The following is a 20,805-nucleotide window of genomic DNA, read 5'->3' as shown; positions in this document are numbered from 1 at the left end:
TTATTTTGTCAAGTAAATCAATAGCTTACGTGCTATGCAAACATAATATATACTTAAAACTTACATACAGTCAAGCAGATTCTTTCTGCGACGATTTCAAGCTATCAAAAAAGTGAGCAGCGCGTTTTGTTACCAAAGAAACGGGCAATATTGTCTTTGATTTTTATCAATGCTTTAATGTTGCTGTATATTGCAGACACGATTTTCTGTTATTTTATGCGTTATAAGGCAAGTGGGACCAATCGCCACTTTGAAAATTCTGCTCAGATTGATTTCAGGTAAATCGATAGGAATCGAAATGATACCTACCACTTAAAAGTTACTGTGCTGCAAGAATTTTAAAATAATCATAGGCATAGATTCACAGTCGAATAAACCCTAACTATGCATTTTTTAGGTCCCGCTTGTCCCGGAGTACGTTATTTAATTCAAAATACAGCTTTTAAGTATGAAATGCATTGTCTCTTAAGTTCTGATAGTGTGGTTGTACGTCTGGTGGTCCTAAACATCGAATTGTGTATCCTTGTGCAAAATTCCTTTAAAGAACTACGAATTTTGTGAAGCACTACATAGTTATTTAATTAGGTATTCTAATCTCTACCGCATTTCTAATATTATATCTATGGACCATTCGACCTCACAAATATCGAGGTAGCATTCGTATGCATCGAGATAGCAATATTGTGTTAACTACTTTAAAAATAAGCACCAAGAAAACAATTCGTTGCTTCACCGACGACCATTGCAAAGTGGTATGTTGCAATAGGTATGTTTTTTTTGTGCGAGTTGATGGGCTACAGCGTATTGCTATTTGGTTTTCGGGCCGACTCGCGAGTTAACCATGCAAAATAAGCCGGCCGAACTAACCATAGCGGGTCAATTGAACGCCGTTCCTCGGACCAAGAGGACTTAAGTTGCCTGAATTAAGCTCGAGGTTTTTGTCGGTGAATTGTCATGTAATAGTCATCGTATTCAGTCGTCTCCTTTTTTGTCCGTGTCTGACTTCTGGCCCTTGCTTTCTTGACTTTTTATACGCGCATTGCTATTTTAACCTTTCTACCGCACATCATTCATTTCCCATAGCGTGATGATTCTGTTCACTCTTGTCCTATAACATTTGCAAAAAAACGTAAGACAAAATATATTGTAAAAACAAACCGCGTTAATTCAAAAATGGTCATAAAGCCGTATTAACTCCAAAATTGTCATAAAACCCGCGATAATTTGAAAATCGTAAAAAAGTGTATAAAGAGGCTTGAGATGCAAGTATGAGACTAACCTAGATATTCGAAAATTTTCTTGTTAAGCCAGTACCACGAAAATGAAGATCACATTTTTTTATAAATTTAATATCATGGTAACGGTACTACGCAATCAACCATAGTTTATATCTAAAAATATTATGCACATGCGAGATTTAGTGACTCGAAAACTACCTGAAAACAAAAATCTGGCATCATGAAACAAGCCAATATAGTCCCTAAGTTGATAAGCATTTCCTCCTATGAACGTTAATATGCAGAGATATAGCGCCCTACACGCTTAAATCTGTTGCAGTAGGTATATATGTTGATACTAAATTTACTAAACATTTTATTCGACAACTGAAGAGAGATCAGAGTTTTCATAAATCTATAAACATTTTCATAATCTATTTAATTTTGTGTAACTTAGGGTTTTGCCACAGAATGGTTTAGACAATTTTAGACAATAAACAAAAGAAAAATTTTTTGAAGAACACACTTGTTGAGCAGTTGATTTTCACAAAAAGTAAAAACAAATATACTTGAATACCACACTATACGGTTTATTGATACGTTACGAATACACTCAGTAAACTTTTGAGACGAAACTCGACATAAACTACTAAACATATATCTTTACTTTTTAGTGTTAAATACTTACGAATCTGCATCAGCTTCGCTTGTCTGTTTCTCGGCTCTAAACCTTTTAGCGGGTGGTGGCTTTTCTGTAGAGCTTTCGGGTGACGGTTCAGAATTTACAGCAGCTTTTGCCTTAGCTAGCCGTACAGATGATCTCACGGTTGGTGCAGTTTGTGGTTCGTTGCTAACCTTTTCTTGCTTGTGTTCGTTTTTTGACTCGCTAATAGAGGCATTTACGCATGCCGGTGCTGATATCAACTTTGCTGACGATTCAATGCACAGTTTCGTTACCACAGGTTCTCCAGTATGTTCCACCTCGGTTGCAGGTTCCACAGATTTAATTTCTGTCTCTTTTGCACAAGACACGTCAACTGCTCCCGTTTGCTTCTTTGCTCCTGCGGATTCTGAAAGACAATTGTCTTCCTTGGATTTTGTTGTGATAGTTTCCTGAGTTGTTGAATCTGTAACAGTTGTTTTTTGTAATGACTCTTGCACATTTTGTGTAATAGGCGCTGCTTCTATTGGAGGCTCAATATTAGCGGGTGTCTCTTTTCCCTGCACTTCATTTGTTGCGTGTTCACTTTCCGTAGCAGATGTCTTAGTCGTATCAGGTGTTATTTGTTCTGTTTCGCGTTCTTCGGTTGTCTTATTCGATTGTTTTTCCATTTCTGTCGCTTTTTCAGAATCCTGATTTTCTTCCAGCACATTATTTCCTGTTGTCTCCTTTGTTTGAGATTGTACTTCATCGATTGATTGTGATGACACTTCGCCAACCACAGCTCTTTTGAGCGCGACTTCTTCAGAACTCGCTGCTATTTTTTCTACTGAAGCGCCGTTTATGCTCGATTCTTCGGACGATTGCTCTATGTAGCTATTTTCATCCTTTAGACATTCTTTCTTAACCTCAACCTCGGTAGGTTCGACTTTTATTTCCGATTTGATATCAACATAAGTATCATAGACTTTTGTTCCACTGATAGTACATGCAGTATCTGCTTGCAATTTAGTTTCATTTGCTTCCAAACAGTTTTCATTGATTTCTGATACCGACGTAGTGGCTGTGTCTCCATTTGTCTGTCCTGTTTTAGTATCTTTTTCAATCTCAACATTTTTGCCATTGGTCATTGTAACATTGGTAGTAGTGTTTTCGCTACTGGTACTGTCATTATTAGTTTTTTGCTCTTTTGTATGTTTCTTCAGGTGATCTTTGTAGCTAGACAGGTTTAAATAGACCTTATCACATGCATGACATTTGAACGTTACTCGTTCATTGGGATGATTGCTTCTGTAGTGCTTGCGCAGTGATGTACTGTCCGTTTTCGGTAAAGTACAGTGTCCACATCGAACTTGAAAATCATTCTGTGGATGGTTGGTAGTAATATGGCGTTCCCGATTAGATAAACTCATGAAAACCTTCGGGCAGTATGGACAGTTATGCAATTTGAGGATTTCCGTTGAAGTGCTGCTATGAAAACGTAAACGATGCTCTTCCAACCTAGCTGGATAACCAAAATCTAGACCGCAGTCAGGGCACCGGATCGTTCGGTTTGCTCGATGCTTTCTCGAATGTGCCGTAAGAAGTTTTTTGGTTTTGAAACGCAGCATGCAACGACTGCACTGAAACGCTCGTATAGTCTGATGAGTTGTGAGACTGGATTTCTGTTTGAACAGTTTGGCACAGCAATGACATTTGTAACGAGTCTGATAGCGGTGCTCTTTTGGGTCGTACTCGACGTCATGATGCACTCGCATATGCTGCCGACGATAACGAATTGGTTTTACACAAAGTGGGCATTTATAGAGTAGCATGAATGTTGGATGAGCTTTAATTAAATGCTTTTCAAAGAGATCTTTCGAGTCCAGTTTTTTATCACATTTAGTGCAAGGAAATACTTCAGAAACAGAAACAGGGTTAACAACTGTTGGTGGGGGTGGTAATGGTGGTGGTGGCAGCAGTGGTGGTGCTGGCGGGGACGATAGAGTTGACGGATGAACGCTTGCTTCATGCTTCGCTAGTTTCTTTTCATCGTCGAACGTTTCATCACAAGTAGTACAGCTGTGGATCGGAATTTCAGTATGTTCTTTTTCAATGTGTTTCAACAGCCAATGACGGGTAGCAAATGCTGCATTGCAATTTTGGCAGACAAAAGGTAGCATGCCCAGATGCACTACAAGCAGATGGATTCTCAGCAAAGTCATTGTTTTCAAATCTTTCGAACATCGTGGGCATATGGGTGTTTTCAAAGGTGGATCAGATACATGCATAGTTTTAATATGCTCTACCAATAGCTCACGAGAGCTGAACGTTGCCAAACAACGTTCACAAACTTGTATAGTATCAGTAAGGTTCTTCAATCGTTGTGGTTTTCGCTGATGATAGATCCTAGAATGTAAATCGTGGTACTTTTTCTCAACAAATGCCAAATTGCACGTAGCACATTGCGTACGATCTATAGTAAAGCTACTCGAATTCGTATCATGAAACAGAGCATAGTGTTGCTCAACCCTTTTCCTTGAATCAAACATTTGGTCACAATCCGAACATTTGAATGCGTGATTGAGGGTATGGAAGTGAGCATGCCGATCGCGGATTGCCGCTGACGGGAATCGACGCTTACAATGTTCGCACTTGAAACTCTTCCACTCGGTTGGATGTTGTGCTTTTGTGTGCTTACGTATTTGCAACAAATGGCGGAATGTTTCTGAACAGACCCGGCATTGGTAAGAACGGTTTTCCAAACGGATGTATGTATCGTCCTCTGAATCGTTTTCCATATCGTCTATCTGATCAGGATCGTCCTTGATAATAATGTCGTACGACGACAAGCTGGTAGAGCTGTTGTTAGCCGATAATAACCGATCACTCGCGCTGGACAAATCCACAATATTGTTAATCGACGTATCTAACGAATCTTTCTCAACCTTAATATTGAACGCTGAAGTATTGTTGGGATTCAAGAACCTACAGGGGAAGAAAAATGAAAGCAATGTAGTTCGTTTTATTTAGTAGACCTTTGCTGCATTGCAGCGTAGAGATCATAAGCAAACTGATCTGCGTTATGGGTATCTTTACCACTTTATCGTTATCCGTATCATTTACTTAAGAGGATAACTCGAATATGTTTGGGTCAGTTGAACACTCTCCTAAAAACCCGAGATTGAAATGATGTTATCGATCTTGGATTCACCTAAAACTAAAATAAAATTATCCGACCATAAAACTTCCAAGAAATAGATGACGAAAAGAAGAGAGGAACAACAGACCATTTCCGGATTGCAATCAACTGGTTCAAATAATTTTGTGCTATTTTTTTATTTCTTTAAATGATACATAACGTACTGATTCTCCAGTTATTCTGCAAAAATTAATATTCGAATTGTATACTTTTACCTATAAAACTCAAAATAATGAAGTGAATACCTCCCGTTTGTCTACGTTATAGTGACTCAAACATTGTCTCTGTGGTCCCCAAGCCTTCTTTATCGACACAGACTTCGCAGCCGGTTATTAGAGTACATTACAGGGCTAGTGCATCGATCCTATATTTTGACTTCAGAAGCGCCGCCCAGCCGAGATTCGAACATACGATGACTGGCTTTTGTTATACCTACCAGTATCACAACTCGAAGCTAACTGGGCGGGTAAATAATATTCGGATTTTCATTAAATATCTAAAATATCTAGCAATTCCGTTTTGCAAATGATACGAAAAATATTGAAACTTGATACCCGTATAGCCACGGTTTAAAACGGTTGTGTTTAAAACATCGTGTGAAGAGCACTCGAAATATTCAGTAGATCAAGACATTCAGTGTCCTAAAAATAATCAGCGGGTCAAAAAATATCCACAATGTCCATTTTCGTCACGCGTTGAATACCTATAAAGTTTGATAACCAAATTTTATTGTAATATTTCTGTAGATCATTTTTTCACCAGCACCGGATCCAACGTAGATTCCCCCTAATGCGGTCTTGAAAGCTTTATTTTTTTAAAGTTTTAATGGCTTTTGTCAGCGTTATGTTTGGGCAAAATAGCACTCAATCTCTATTGATTTACAGGTTGAAATTATAGTGCACTAGAGATAGAGCGCGGTCTAAACTAGAGAAGTAGAAATCTTGTACACTTCCAATTGTGAGTAACGTGCTGCTCGAGCCACAGGTGCTATTGGTATTGTAGAAGTCGAGTTCAAAACGATTTTGTCCATTATTTCAACTGAGTTAACAGCTTAGCGAAGAAAAATAATCCACTTATATAATGCGACTATTTCACTCGACTCGATAGTGCTAGACTGAGCCAAGCTAACTTACATGACTCGACTTATGTAACAGGGCCAATAGTGACTTAGAATAAAGTCATCAATATACCGGTAGTTTTTATTTAATACAGAATTTAGAAAAAGGGAAGTGAAGTGTTAGTGTGATTGCCGTTTGGATTAGTTATTGCACCAAATGTTTTTCAACGTACAATGGATGAAATGCTTACGGGCTGTGGAGGAACGTATTGGTATCTAGACGATGTTATAATTGAAGAATCTACTGAAGAATAATGTGAGAATATAATAATTAGAACTAATAAGCCAGTCGTCGTATGTTCAAATCTCGGCTGGGAGAGGCTGTTAGAGTCAATAGTATTGTAGCAACTGGCCCTGCAATTGTCCTGTATTCTAACAGCTGGCTGCGAAGTATGTCGTATAAAAACCGAAGGTCAAGTTTTGATAACGGAATGTAGCACCTAGGCTCTTTGCTTTCATAATAAATTAAAATATAAATATAGATAAATAATCCCTCCCTTGGGTAGGTGGTTCATCGAGTCCTTCATCAACCGCTTATATGTTAGTTCTATGTGTAGAATACTATGCAAATAAACTTATCTTAGATGTAGAATGTATTTTTGTGCGACCTAACTCGATGTGTGTTGTGTTGTGTCAATCAAAGCGGAGTTGAGCAGGTCTGACGCCAGATCGTTCAGAGGGTCCACAGTAAAATCGAAGCTAAAGCCTACCCACTTCGTTACCCAACTAGATTCGGCTTACTATAGAGTCTCAATTCCAGTCATTGTATGCTCGAATCCAGAATGGGCCTCCGATTGCCACAGGCTTTATTCGACAGGTGGCTACGATAACTTCCCAATTTTTATGAACTGTCACATTCATCTCATAGATTTGACGACTCGTGGAGGGATGAAGTTCATATACATATCATATAACTTGATGGAACAAGATTGGCAAGGCAAGTCTGTCGTCCTGTAAACCTAATGGGGATTCACTTTTACGTCAGGGACTTGTGTGCTGTCAAGTCTGGCGAGTACGACGCTCAAGCCGTGTACTAAGGCAAATTGTCTGATATTGTCAAGTCGCATAACTTTCAGTAAATATAGGTCTATTGATACCTCATGGAGGTTTGGTATAAATTACCGCCAGCCGGTATGAATGTTTAAAGTTGGTGTACTGTACCTGGATGCGCGACCGAGACATTCTCTATGGAGATGCTATCGAGTTTGTGGCTGTTACGTAATTATGGGCAGTAAACAGCGATAAAAAATATGCACACACGAGCATGCATGCAGGCGTAGAAATACGCATGTGTGGGTGCGCATATGTGTATAGGTATGTACGAGATATGTATTAGTAAGCATAGTGATAAGCCGATACATTCTTCAAACCTGTTCTCTATTCATATTAGAATCTGAACATATACTTTTAAAGTTACTACGGTTGTTAACGTTTCTCTCACTATCACCAGTAATGTTTTGACTTTCTACATCACTATTGGTAACATTTCCTGTAATATTGGAATTACTCATTGGTTATTATACAACCAAACTTCATTGATTGCGCTAAGCGTAGCGTAGATTCTAATGTTATTTTTTTTTTGAGTTTTTGACAAAGAAAGTTAGGTATAAATTAGGAGAGAATTACACTGGACACACACGTCATCCAATACCGTGCGTGTACACACGGGGAAGAAACTACCACCACCCAAACAAGGATAGTTACGGCAGAATGGCTCAGGACGCACTAAGGCAAGGCAAAAATAGCTACACTTGTTGGAAGCAAGGCAATGACGGCTTTAATGGGAATGGGAACTCCTATTTAATTAAGTTAAAATTCATTAAAAAAGGTAAGAAGAACGGAATATGAATACCCGAACAATAGGTATGAAAAACATGTATTAGGGTGTAGACTCAAATCCAAAAAATAAAATTCCCTGACTTTCCCTGATCCATAAAATATTTTTCCCTGACCCTCAAAATTCGAATACAAAGCTTATTTGAGCGATTTCTGGGTATAGTTTTTAACCCTTTAACATGGCTTATGCGACCTTCTGAAAGCAAAAGCTAGATTTCATCATGTTTTATGAACACATATCAAAGATTCTTAACCTATTTCCTACCAGCGTTTCGAAGACCCATCGCACTCTTCTTGCTTCTATGAACAGTTAAGTTTAAGGTATCAATTTGAATCCAAAGAAACAGAGATTGAGAAAAAATCTAATCGACCTGTTTTTGCACAAAACTTGGATGTTACATATAACAAAACTACGGCCGTATAAACATAACAAGTCTTGCTAACTTTTAGTCAGCCCAAACTAGTAACTTTGTCCCTGGAAGGTGAACACATGTCACACAATAAAACAAAACTTTCTTGGAAGTTTCAGCTTATTATCTCTGCTGAAAAAAAATGTGGGGCTAAGGAGATGATTGCCTAAAGTTTTTGGTACACAAATGTGCATTTTGCAGGCCTCGAGGTACGGCAAAAGCTTAGCTAGATATATTATTACAAAATGTCCACATGGCAAATATTTTAATCCTCAATTGTGGACACAGTATGCGAAGTTAAGACTAAAGCTGGGTGTCATAATTTCGGATTGCAACTATCAAGGCTCGAGAGCTACATCGATTCGAAGTTCTCTGGAAGTTCGGTGGCCATTTCCAGAGAAACGGAGTTCTGTACAGAATTAGCCGGTGAAAGCCCGTAGATGACCGTATACGGGTGTTAAGAATTAAGGGCAAATTCTTCAACTACAGCTTAAACAACGTATACTCACCAACTAATCATAAATCCGATGATACTAGGGACGAATTCTGATTAAATCTACGATGGATTGTACACAGTGCTGTGTTCGGATTTCGGGTGGATTGTCAAGTTCATTCGAATCACACAGAGGGCTTCGTCAATGTGATGGTCTTTCATGCCTGCTGTTTAACATAGCGCTACAAGGTGTTATGAACCGAGCGGATATCAACACACGAGGCACAATATTCAACAAATCTAGTCAATTCGTCTGCTTTGCCGATGACGAGGATATTATCGGCAGAACATCTGCAGCGGTGACTGAACAGTACACCAAACTAAAGCGCGAAGCAGAAAAGATTGGGTTAAAGATAAATACGTCTAAAACAAAGTACATGCTGGCCAGCGGAACCGAGGCCGAACGACGCCGCTTGGACAGTGGTATATTGATCGACGGCGATGAGTTTGAGGTAATCGACGAATTTGTCTATCTTGGCTCACTGGTAATGGCGAACAATGATACCAGCCGTGAGATTCGGAGGCGTATTACCAACGGAAGTCGTGCTTACTATGGGCCTCACAAGCAATTGCGGTCTAGCAGACTAAGTCCCCGTACAAAGCGCACTCTGTACAAAACGCTTATTAGGCCGGTTGTTCTCTACGGGCATGAAACATGGACAATGCTCAAGGAGGACCTGTGAGTGCTTGCAGTTTTCGAACGACGAGTGCTGTGAATGATCTTCGGCGGCGTACAGAACGGAGTATGGAGGCGGAGGATGAACCATGAACGCGCACAGCTCTTTGGCGAACCCAATATCCAGAAGATGGCTAAAGCTGGACGGATACGATGGGCAGGGCACGTTGCAAGAATGCCGGACAACTATCCTGCAAAGATGGTGTTCGCCTCAAATCCAGTAGGAACAAGACGACCAGGAGCACAGCGGGCAAAATGGTTAGACCAGGTGAAGCGAGATCTGGCGGAGAGTACTCGGTGTCCGAGGATTTGGGGAGCGGTAGCCCTCAACCGAGTTACATGGAGAAACTTTATTGAACAGGCTTTGTCTTAGGACGGCAAGCCACCTAAGTAAGGGACGAATTCTATTACAGGTTTGAAAGGATTTATGGGATGCGCACGATTAGAAAATTCAAGACTCGATTCAGAGATCGATCATGTCCTGTTAAACGCTTGACGCTTTTTGGAGCTTTTTTATCGACTTTGACACTATCTCGTCGTAAGATCCGCGCAAGCTTATCGAAATCAGCGATGGCTCGCACTGAGAGGACGTTGCGTTTCAAGTTCAACATCCAGGCAATCAGTGGTAAAGTGCGCAACAAATTTACCGCACTGCGTATGCGGCTGCCTTTTCTTGATGCGCATAAAACACGAAAGAGCGTGTTCAGCAAAAGAGACGCGGAAGGGAATTATTGGGAGAACACACACCGCATGGCGAGTGTTGTGTTGTTTAAGAATGTGTGTCTTTCGGTCTGCGCTGCGGTGTATGCCACCTCTGCCTGCAGCCGTAAACAAAAAATAAACGGAACAAATGCCTGTAAAATGTTTAACGCAAAATGTTTAACGCAAAATGTTTTACGCAAAATTAGGCTCACAGTAGGTCTTCGTTACATTACTGTATTATTTATAGATCAAAATATGAAAGCCAAAAAAAATGTCATCTACTCCGAGACTGCACTAAAAAATGCTGTGTAAATGACCCAAAAAGGCGCTCATTTAGTATTTCATTATTTGTCCGCAGAAGCTGCAGAGAGCACGTTCTCAGGGTAGACCTGCGGTTTAAATGCTAGGGGAGGAGAAATTTATAAACGATTGGATATATTAATAGTTGATTCTGTCCTACAAACACAAATATGTACTGATTAACTAGAGGATAAATTATAAACCTGTTACGAAAATTCAAAGCTAAGATTATCCAAATCCAATGCTTTTACAACAAAAGTTTTTTGATGGGCAGGGTATGCCATAGAAAAAATGTCAATGTAATAAATATATAATCCTGGAGTTATCTGCTGCAATTTCACTCAATTATCGTTAGGAAAACTGGATTTCCTCAATAACACTTATTTTCATTACTAGCAGATATCTATCACTTACCTCGCCATATCTCGTAGATAGTCCCATGCCCCGTTTTCAAGTTGTGATAGCAACAGTGGGAAGCTCTCCGGCCCAATAGGCAATGGTGGTTGTGCTGTCATCACTGTTGGAGATACAACTGACGATCCCGGCATGGATGACGGAATCAATGAAGAAACAGCTGGCGACGCCATCGCAGACGACTGCCGTTTTCTAGCGTCGGGCCTTAGTCGATGCCGCTCTGGTTCCCGTTGGGTACCCAAGAACGCTTCCTTGTGAGTACTGGCATGTTGCTCCATCTGCTGCATTGATTTGAAGTACATTCGGCAGAACCAGCAGCGATAACGCAATTGGAATGCGGAATCGACATCATCGACATTGATAGAAGGATGTTTTTTCATCAAATGCATTTTCTGATGTTTTACAAAATTACGACAATGTACGCACTTCCACCAGCTAGGATCTTGATGAATTTTGCGGTGTGATCGTAGTTCCTCTTGAGTTTCGCATTCTGCTGTACATTCGGTGCATTTAAAACCTGACTTATTTTTTCCAGTTGTACTTTTCGCTTGAGAATGTGACGGACTTGGAGTCGGGAGACAATCTCGTATTGGTTTTGCTGTTCCGCTTGTACCAGGAACAGGCGATAATGATACGATAGGTACATGGATGTCATCCTCATGGTCATCTTCTTCGTTGAAAGACTGCCCTGTGAGCTCCAATTCCGGAGCGGATATGACAACACCGTGATCGCTTTGTAAATGAACGAGCAGTTGGCGATTATAACCAAAGCTAATTCCACAATGTTTGCAAACATGAGGCAATTTTCCCAAGTGCACACGTAGAATATGATTACGAAGAATAGTAATTCGACTAAACTGCTTCTGACATGTAATACAGATTAGAGGATCTTGTTTAGGATCATTCGAGTGATGATCTTTTAAGTGAATTTTCAGTAGCTTGTAAGAATCAAATGTCACCATGCATTTTTCACATACTTGTAGTCTGTCACTGTTCATATCCATCTCCTGGGCATTGTTCGGTTGGTGAGAGCGAATATGTTGCAGTCGTGCCGTTTTAGTCATGAAAGATTTGGTACAGTATTTGCATTTAAACACTTTCGATTCTTCCGGATGGTGCTCCTTGCAGTGATTCATGAAAGCTGTTAATGAGGGAAACACTTCTAAACAAATACGGCATTGGTAATGTCGATCAGCCAGCCGAATATATGCAGGTTCTTCTCCGTCTTCCACTTCGTGATCATCTAGTGGCTCACTTTTAATTTTATCCAGACCTAATCTTCGTCTTCTAATGGCAATATCCGCTTTTAGACAGTTTTGCCGGAAAAGATCAAACTGGTCAAGAATAAGCTGGCATGACTGACAAATGGCACAGCGGAATTCATCCGGACTATCAGTAAGGTCAATACCAATATATTTTCCAATCAGCTCCAATACGTACAAGTTGGGTTCACCGTTCGGCGGAAATACAGCTTCCACACCAGGCGTCGTCAAACACAAGCGACAATACGACTCAGGGTTGTCGCTTGGGCTGCAGAGAAAGAAGAAAATGCATTTGGAACGTAGAATACAGTCTCGAAAAGGTGGAAAAAATAACCTTGTTACATGTATACTTACACGACAGGAAGGTCCTGATGGAAGAAAAAGTTTCCTACAGAAAACGGATCCTCCTTGGAAGCAGTAGAAAGATCCATTTTTGCTTTTTTCGACGGTCAGAAAAAAGTTCTGGTTGCGTTTGCCGTCATCGGTAAAATTTGCAAGTGCTCTTGTCAGAAAAGAGCTGTTTATACGCCGACGATTGAACTAATACAGGTAAAAGTATTTCAAAAACGTTGAAATGTGCGTTTCACTAAAGCGACTTTTAAGCAGAGATGCCATATATCTTTATTGGCCTTGCCAGCGTTGAAAGAGATTTCGTAGGCTGCTCGCACTTACAGGAAATCTCGTGCCGAACTGTCAACGCGTGAGTGTTGACAAAAGCAAAAATACTTCCCTTTCTTTTTTTCTCACGCAAAACCCTGAACAATATCAGCAACGCTGGCAAGGCCAATTTTAAACATTCTGAATGGCGGTCATCAATAAAATAGAATTTCCTGATGCATATAATGCATTTAATATGTAAATACCTGAGAGAGATTCGCGGATAGGAAAAAATCCAACGTCAAATGCAGCCAGTTAGAACTGTCAACTGCAGCCAGTGGTTATTATTCGTCAGAAATGGAAAAGTATTGGTAACTCATGCAAGTTTTCGGCTTGTAGTTTTTAGGAAAACTTGACAAAAGTTGAAGTTCCGATTTATTGCATGTTTCATACAGTATTTTTGCAAAAGCTGATGTACCCATAGACCAACTAGCAGCAAAAAATGTCACTCCAAGACACGCACTAACAGTCAGCCAGAAAATGAATACAAACATAATAGGAAAAATAAAAACGGTCAAAGCATGAAAAAAATAAGACCGTCTTCGCGACTCTCTCTCAGGTAAATACTAATTTAGGCTTTGACACTTGTTTTTTTTTAACAATTTTTTACAATTTTTTAAAAAATCCTTCTGCTTTTCCGTAAATCACGTAGGATAAATGTCGACCAACATTTGAAAGGGGCGGATAAGCCAACTGTCAAACAGAACGAGTGAGAGTTATTTTTTGCTGGAGCAGCATAGGAAAATGAACTCTCACTCGTTCTGTTTGACAGTTGGCTTATACGCCCCTTTCAAATGTTAGTCGACAAATGTAGTTCCCGTATCCAAGACACGAACCAGCAACATGTTTGCCACCAAAATATCCATGAAACACCAGCGACACTGGCATTCTATATATATTGATTATACTGTTTTAACCCATAAACAAGCCTCTATAGAAATTTTTTGGTTCCTGTCAAAATCAACAGTTTGCTACCTATGCGTGGGACATCGAAAATGTATGAGTTTGACAACCATTTCACTCCGTATCCTCCGTATAGATAGAAACGTCTTTACCAAATGTAACACAAATATCTTTGAAATTACGACGTGTCTGCACGTCTGGCACCACTGTCTGTCTAAATTATGGCTAAGACATGGAATAAAATAAAATACAAATACGGGCACACGCATAATATACAGTTACCATTTAGAAACAAGGATTATACTCATACAAGAGGTACAAGAGGAACTAGGGTACATTCGTACATTATTCGGTGGTAAGCCTTTGATGTTTCTCTTATTCCTTTTACAGATTATTAGTAAGTGAATACAAAACGCTTTACAAATATCAGCTACTCTGCGTGCAAGTTTTGCGTTATGTCCAATTGCAACAGTTTCATGGTATATATTGGCCAAAATAAACGGTTCAAGCTAATAATCCCCGAAACTATATTCGATAGACTTCAAAACGGAACGGGTTTATACAACTGAGAAGTCACCCTATTTAATTTTTGCGTGCGTGCTACACGTCTATTAAGAAACATTGTAGTATATGTCAAAATCTATCTATAATAGGTATAAGTTTTTGACATTCAAGGGGTTTGCAATATCTATGATTACAATTACAACGCACCTTTGAAAAAAGTAACACAGAGAACAGACTACCAGGTAATTGACAAAAAGTGTGTAAAAAGTTTATGTAATCTACGAGTAATCCTTCAATAGAGCACCCCTCGAGCAGTAAGTGGCAAACTAAATCTTGATGTCGCTGCCATCGCTGCTATGTAACTCCAGCACAAAGAAATATTGATAAAGGTACATGAATATTTTTTAATGCGTTTGGCAAACTATTTCTGGAGGGCGCTACCGACAGATTTTACACACAAAAAATCGATTACTTCCTTCGAGCCTGTTAATCTGTTCTCTGTGGTATAAGTGCGTAGTAATCAGAGTTTACTTTTGCAATCATTTACGAATTAATTAGGTAATCAATAGTAATCAGTAGAGTAATCAATGATAATCTTAAGTAATCATTGGTAATCATGATTAATTTATAGTAATCACAAGAGATTGATTACTGGTAATCAGAGGTAATCAGTAAAGTAATCAAAAGCAACTTTCTTCAATGGTGCGTAGTAATCATTGCTGTTGGAAACCCCTTGGTAAAGAGTAAACAAAAAGATATAGAACTTAAAATCCAAAATAGCGAATGTCGCAAGCGTAAACAAACCGAGTGAGAGTTGATTTTCCTATGCTGGCCCAGCAAAAATTAACTCTCACTCGTTTTGCTTACATTTGAGACATTCGCCCTTTTGTTAATTCTATCTAGAAATAATAACAAAATATTTAATATTATATTGCAGCTTGCAAGAAAAATCCTCAAAATGCGATTATCTTGACATGTTGGATCAAGTTGTCATAATGTAACCGCTTAACATTAAAGTCAATGCGTTATATACAGGTGAGAAAATGCTGCAAACAGGGTATTAATGCAATGTCAAATATTTTTCTAATATTTTCTAAATTGATAGTTCAGCAATGTCGAAACAGAGCAACGCTTAATTTTAAAAACAAACTCCATTGTTTGGTGCGGTTATTTGACGTCGTAGCTAGTGTGATAATCGATATCTTGATATCTTTATAGTAAATACCCACAAATACCTTTTTCTTCTATACCTTTTAATATCTCATTGGGTAAAACTTACACGCACCTGTCATCTGTTTTCCTGACTATACATTCCAGATAACTCGATTTTGTTTTTATTTCTGGTGGACATTGCAGTTTACAATTGCCTCCAACGGAAACTATATGGAACGTGAAAAACTACCTGAGGAAGAACACGAGTTCGATCATGTCGATTATGAGGTGGAATTCCTCGAGGATCTCGACGGACAAAATACGTTTGATAGTTTTAATGCTGGCGACAGTGGTGATACTACTGCACTGCTCTGTTCGGAACCCGGACCATCAAATCCAGCTAAACGAGTAAGTCCATTTTAATGTCTTATCTTGTATAATTAAATTATTATTATTCCTTTCTAGAGAAAAACGAACAAACCCGGAAATCGAAGTGTTTTAGCAGTGCCAGAGGAGCTGTTGCTTGGATCCATGGAGAAGGATAAACAATATTGCTTCAAAGGCGTTGTTTACGAAAAAAAATTTAAAAACCAGAAGTCTTTCGAACGGTGCGGAAACATCATGGTATCCAGCGACTATGTGGATGACGTGCTCGAACAGATTTGGCAATATTGTACCAAATTTATTTACCGCGGGGTTATTTTTCCGGATACGTCCGATGATAGAGGAGAGTTAAAATGGGAAGATCCACCTATGTATAAAGACTGCGATAAATTCATGACGTTCCACGATAAAGTCAGCAAGCGAAATATTGCACCTTCTAAAGTTGATGGCCATGCACTCCAAAACTGGCTGACGAAAGACGTAACAGTTATTTTGTACAAATACTCTGATGCTGTTTCTACGCTTCAAAAATGGAACTTATTGGAGAGCCAATTGCTACGCTCGCAATCAACAGACCGTGCAGGGGCTGAATCTATAACATCACTTAATGAAATCAAAGAAGAGCTTAAGGATCGCCATGGACGTTATTTGAGTGCTGATGACGTCAATTGGGGATGCTGGGCAAACTGGATTTGCAGCAAACCACTAAACATGCGCGATGACTTGATGCGACAAACACCACCCCAGCATATTATTGGACTTTTCAGTACGGTTCCTGTTCACAGCGATGTTCTTTTGGCAAAGGCGAGATTAGATATGCAGGTAGCTTCCACTGTAAATAATGTTTATGTGAAAGTATTACATGATCTAAAAGAAGATCATCAGCAATTGGTAAACATAACATCCGTTATCGGCCAGCGAATCTCGATGCTACAGGAAAAGCAGGTTGAATATGAAAACATGCTCACTGCCATGAATAGTTCAATATCAGTAAGGGAAAATAAGTTTTCTGTAGAGTTGGCACAATCAGTAACAGATTCTATTGATGTAGACCATGAGTAAAAATTTCTTTTAAGTTTCTAAACGAATAAAGAAATATTTATATATAATATATATAAAATTAAAGATACTGTACAAAGGTCGATATCCTTACACTATTTAATTTATGTTTTGAATCCAAATGTTCTCATATCTTGACCCAAACCAATGCTGGGATCAAAAATTCCTCCGGGGAAATACCCACATTTTTTAAAGATATTCGAGCAATTAAAGTTTTTGAAATGACCCAAAGCCTCACAAATGTAAATAATCATATCTTTAGAGCTATTCTCAACATATGTTTTTTTAAGATGCCTTTTAAGGTAGCCAAATATGTACTCGATGGGATTATAAAAAGGAGCATATGCTGGTAAAAAGATGACATTAATACCTAATGATCGTAGGTACTCTACAATTGCCTTATGACAATGAATACGAGCGCCATCCATTATCAATGTACTATATTGTCCTGGGTGCCGTTTTACTACTCCACTCAACACAAATGAGCGAACGCAATCAAAAAATTTTTGCCGCGTGAAAGTACCTTCAGTGGAAAAGGTTTCAATAATCCCATTGCATCCCAAGAAACTTAACATTGAGCATCTAGGGCGCCTATTAAACTCCCCACGAAATATAAGTCGTTTTCCCAATGGTGCATAACCTTTAGTGCGAAGCATGCCACGGTTATCAAAAGATACTTCATCAAAAAACACCAGGTTGTGTATATCCCATTTTATGATGCTCATATCTGAATGAAATCGGTAGATATCTCGTTGCCGTAGTTGAATTGCTCGTCTTTCCAGTACTTTCCAGCTATAACCTTCTGCATGCAGGATCCGGCTGATCGAAGCAGTGCTGATAGACTTATGAAATGTCCTTTGAAATCGTTCTTTGGTTTCGTAGAGGTACAGAATAGGACAATTTCGGTACAAATCCACAATCCAAGACCTTTCCTTCGGGCCAAATTCCAAGTATACTTTTTCTCTTTCCTTTCGACTAAAATACTTATTTTCCTCATACAGCCGAATCCATTGAGAAATTGTGGAACGATGTTTAGCATAAATTTTAGCTAATGTAGACTTGTTGACGCCCAAATAATAATATCCGTAGAGACAGTGGTAAACGGTGTTAACGGAAGCATGACGACCAAAAACATTTTCGCGTATTCCGGCCATTTCGAGTTAGAGATCGCCACAAGAGAATTCACATACCTGTAAAAATTGTGTAAAAATTTCAATTCAGGATTATTAATGATCCATTTCTGAAGAAGTTTCATGGAATTATTTACCAATGAAATATTTAGAATCATCCGTATACAACATGTTTAGTTGAACTCGATTAACAAATGAAAAAAAAAAATAAACAAAACAACCTGACTTTTGACATTGCGTTTATCTCGCGGGTATCTTTTGAGCGCGTTATCACCGCCGCCCCATGCGGATTTTTCATAACCGCCGCAATATCGATTTTTGCGAAAACGATTACATTCCGTAAACAAATTTGACATTCGTTATCATTTATGGTGTGTTTAGGTTTTTGAATCAATTTCTCAAAGTTTGGAATTTCAAAACGATGGAAGCTACCACAGTATCGGCACTGTTGCAAATGTGAGTGCGTCTAATTAAGTTTTTTTTTCATAATGTAATTTTAATTTTCCTTCAGTCCTAGCAGCAATCCGGTATCGTATTGTCGTCTTTGTCTATCAAGCTCGTCAGTAGAGCCTTTGTATCCGAATTCTCCAAAGCAAGACTTGATAGACCTAATTGCAAAATCTGTGCAGGTACTCATAATTGAGGAGGATCTTCCATGTGCAGTCTGTCAGAATTGTCGTTTGAAACTTGAGGACTTTGAGCGATTTCGTGATCAGTGCCAGAAACTGGATGACTTTGTCCGAACTAGAAGAAGGGAGTTAGCTTTATTACAGGAGACAGTCGTCGTACAACAAGTGGGAGATTCGGCTAGTATGGTCGTGTCAGAAGAAATTGCTATAAAAGCAGATCCAGAAGCTCTACTTGGTGAAGAGGATAGCTTGCCATATGTCTTAACGGAGGATAGCTGGCATAGATGTAAGTTTTGCTCAGAAGCTTTTCAAAGTTTATCTGTACTGCTCGAACATTTCCGCATGCGTCATCCGGATGAATCTAAAATGTACAAATGTCCGCATTGTGCACAAACTTATTCCATAGAAATTAGTGGATCAACCAGTCCAGCTTATAAATGTGACGAGTGCGATGCTGGTTTTGGTCACAGAGTCGGGTTAACACGACATAAAGATCGCTACCACGATAAATCCTCGCCAAACTATTCTACCGAAAGATTCAAATGCGATCACTGTAGTAGTGTATTTGCTGATTCTAAGCAGCGTTCCAAACACCAGATGCAGACACATATGAGCATTTCCGGTGGAACAAAAATTTCGGCTCAGGTTGATGGCATACATGTGTGTGAGAAATGCGCCGTTACATTCTCACCATACCAAGCTCTTCTAGTACATATTCAGGAGCATCACTGGAATGACCCACCACAGGAGACGTTCAGTTGTTCAGTTTGCTCGAAACCGTTTGACAAACGTCGCCTGTTGCAGTATCACATCTTAGTAGCTCACTTGGGACAAATTCCGTACGCTTGCAACCATTGTGGAGAATGGTTTCGAACAAAATCCCACCTTAAGCAGCACAAAGCTATGTTCCACGAACGCGCTACAGGAGACGTTAGTCGGTGTGAATTTTGCGGGCAAACTTTTGAGGAAGAACCAAAAGATCAAATATCGTAATATGGGCCATATTCAATTAATTGAGAGTAACTGTACCTTTACATTAACCTGCTAAAAAGTTGCCAACTAATAGCGAGTTTGATTTATAGTCGCTATGTATATATTAATATATAATGACTGTAGTTTTATTTTGTAAACATTTTCACGGGTTTCCCCTGAAAGGTTAAAAGATAGAGGTGAAATAATTCAAATCTGTTCTTTTCCGGCACTTAAAATTAATTCTTTTAGGAGCGATGTTTTGGTAGTATTCGATAGAGTACTTCTGTATATTAGTGATACGGCCAAATCGTATCATAATGCCACATAATGCGTTATGTACAAAAGGCGCAAATACGTTATGCTTTAGTTGTTGCCATATGTTACGTTGAGCTTGATTGATTTGTATACTAGGCCCTGAAGTATGTATAAAGTAAACCCAAACTTCAATTTCCCATGCGACCTATTCTCTTGTTCTTGTACAAAGTACAACACAAGAAAAGCTGTGAGGTCGCTTTTACTGTGTATTTATCTCTATTTATTAAACATAACGATTTTAACGATTGCACACACCAGAAAATTCAAAATCGCAACTGATATAAATCACAGTTTTCGTAGATAAGTGAAACTATTCATAATGTCTGTAACTTCTACAGAAAAAATAAAGCAATCTGGAGTCTGCAAGTCTGATATGTGATGCACAGACCACAGACCTGAAATTGTTATTTATTTTGTTTAAAAATATCTCGTATGTATCCTATATGTGTGTATCTTAGGTAGTAGTGTTAATTGTCTTTCTCTTATTGTTTTTGTTAAGTGTGAACCATTTCGCGAAACTTCTAGGCTTTTTACCAACTTTTTATATAGTTTAGTTAAAATTTGACAGAGTTCGATATATATATTTTTAGAAATACTCACAGTAAGTTAAGTGAGTTAAGTAGAAACTAAAGCCAACAATTTGGCGTCAGTGTTAAAAAACTGCCAGCACTTGCTGCGGAGCAAAATGCTGTAGCAGTGTGACTTGATTGTTTTCAACATGATCTGCTTCTGTTTTGTTTACATCAATTTTGCACAATAGAGCAATATATCTTTTAACTTAATCTATGTAAATGCATTGCAAAGCTTTATACACACCGTGTCCGAGTATAA

General features: G+C 38.9%; 4 protein-coding genes across 5 annotated transcripts; 2 read left to right on the top strand and 2 right to left on the bottom strand.

Moving 5' to 3' along the window:
- Window positions 1-1,827: 1,827 nt before the first annotated feature.
- On the bottom strand, window positions 1,828-12,748 carry LOC128733986 (zinc finger protein Xfin-like). Its single transcript, XM_053827931.1, has 3 exons — window positions 12,624-12,748; window positions 11,008-12,537; window positions 1,828-4,845 (listed from the first exon to the last, which is right to left on the bottom strand). Exons 1-3 carry the CDS (start codon window positions 12,698-12,700, stop codon window positions 1,902-1,904), a joined length of 4,551 nt encoding a protein of 1,516 aa, XP_053683906.1. The 5' UTR covers window positions 12,701-12,748; the 3' UTR covers window positions 1,828-1,901.
- A 2,968-nt stretch (window positions 12,749-15,716) lies between these two features.
- LOC128745728 (uncharacterized) lies at window positions 15,717-16,931 on the top strand. The gene is made up of 2 exons (XM_053842808.1): window positions 15,717-15,893; window positions 15,951-16,931. The coding sequence occupies exons 1-2, from the start codon at window positions 15,717-15,719 to the stop codon at window positions 16,929-16,931; spliced, it is 1,158 nt and encodes a 385-aa protein (XP_053698783.1).
- A 101-nt stretch (window positions 16,932-17,032) lies between these two features.
- Window positions 17,033-18,270, bottom strand: LOC128732580 (uncharacterized). Its single transcript, XM_053825862.1, has 2 exons — window positions 18,196-18,270; window positions 17,033-18,118 (listed from the first exon to the last, which is right to left on the bottom strand). The coding sequence occupies exon 2, from the start codon at window positions 18,080-18,082 to the stop codon at window positions 17,033-17,035; it is 1,050 nt and encodes a 349-aa protein (XP_053681837.1). The 5' UTR covers window positions 18,083-18,118; window positions 18,196-18,270.
- A 143-nt stretch (window positions 18,271-18,413) lies between these two features.
- Window positions 18,414-19,907, top strand: LOC128742587 (zinc finger protein 813-like). Of its 2 annotated transcripts, none has more exons than XM_053839394.1 (2): window positions 18,414-18,514; window positions 18,570-19,907. In XM_053839394.1, the coding sequence occupies exons 1-2, from the start codon at window positions 18,480-18,482 to the stop codon at window positions 19,678-19,680; spliced, it is 1,146 nt and encodes a 381-aa protein (XP_053695369.1). In that variant the 5' UTR covers window positions 18,414-18,479; the 3' UTR covers window positions 19,681-19,907. The 2 variants fall into 2 exon arrangements, with proteins under 2 accessions (XP_053695369.1, XP_053696133.1); XM_053840158.1 differs by having other exon boundaries at window positions 18,418-18,514; window positions 18,579-19,907.
- The last annotated feature ends 898 nt before the right edge of the window (window positions 19,908-20,805 follow it).

Source organism: Sabethes cyaneus, chromosome 1, assembly GCF_943734655.1.
Source record: "Sabethes cyaneus chromosome 1, idSabCyanKW18_F2, whole genome shotgun sequence".
Taxonomy (NCBI): domain Eukaryota; kingdom Metazoa; phylum Arthropoda; class Insecta; order Diptera; family Culicidae; genus Sabethes; species Sabethes cyaneus.
Note: the sequence above shows the minus strand (reverse complement) of the source record. Positions and strands in the feature narration are given on the sequence as shown.

Excerpts from the sequence above, each read along its gene's own strand:
- LOC128733986 (XM_053827931.1), bottom strand. The coding sequence starts at position 12,700 with ATGGATCTTTCTACTGCTTCCAAGGAGGATCCGTTTTCTGTAGGAAAC. Across the intron at positions 12,538-12,623 it reads CATCAGGACCTTCCTGTCGT|CCCAAGCGACAACCCTGAGT; the intron begins GTAAGTATACAT and ends CTTTCTCTGCAG. Across the intron at positions 4,846-11,007 it reads TATCTACGAGATATGGCGAG|GTTCTTGAATCCCAACAATA; the intron begins GTAAGTGATAGA and ends CTTCCCCTGTAG.
- LOC128745728 (XM_053842808.1), top strand. The coding sequence starts at position 15,717 with ATGGAACGTGAAAAACTACCTGAGGAAGAACACGAGTTCGATCATGTC. Across the intron at positions 15,894-15,950 it reads CATCAAATCCAGCTAAACGA|AGAAAAACGAACAAACCCGG; the intron begins GTAAGTCCATTT and ends ATTCCTTTCTAG.
- LOC128732580 (XM_053825862.1), bottom strand. The coding sequence starts at position 18,082 with ATGGCCGGAATACGCGAAAATGTTTTTGGTCGTCATGCTTCCGTTAAC.
- LOC128742587 (XM_053839394.1), top strand. The coding sequence starts at position 18,480 with ATGGAAGCTACCACAGTATCGGCACTGTTGCAAAT. Across the intron at positions 18,515-18,569 it reads GTATCGGCACTGTTGCAAAT|TCCTAGCAGCAATCCGGTAT; the intron begins GTGAGTGCGTCT and ends ATTTTCCTTCAG.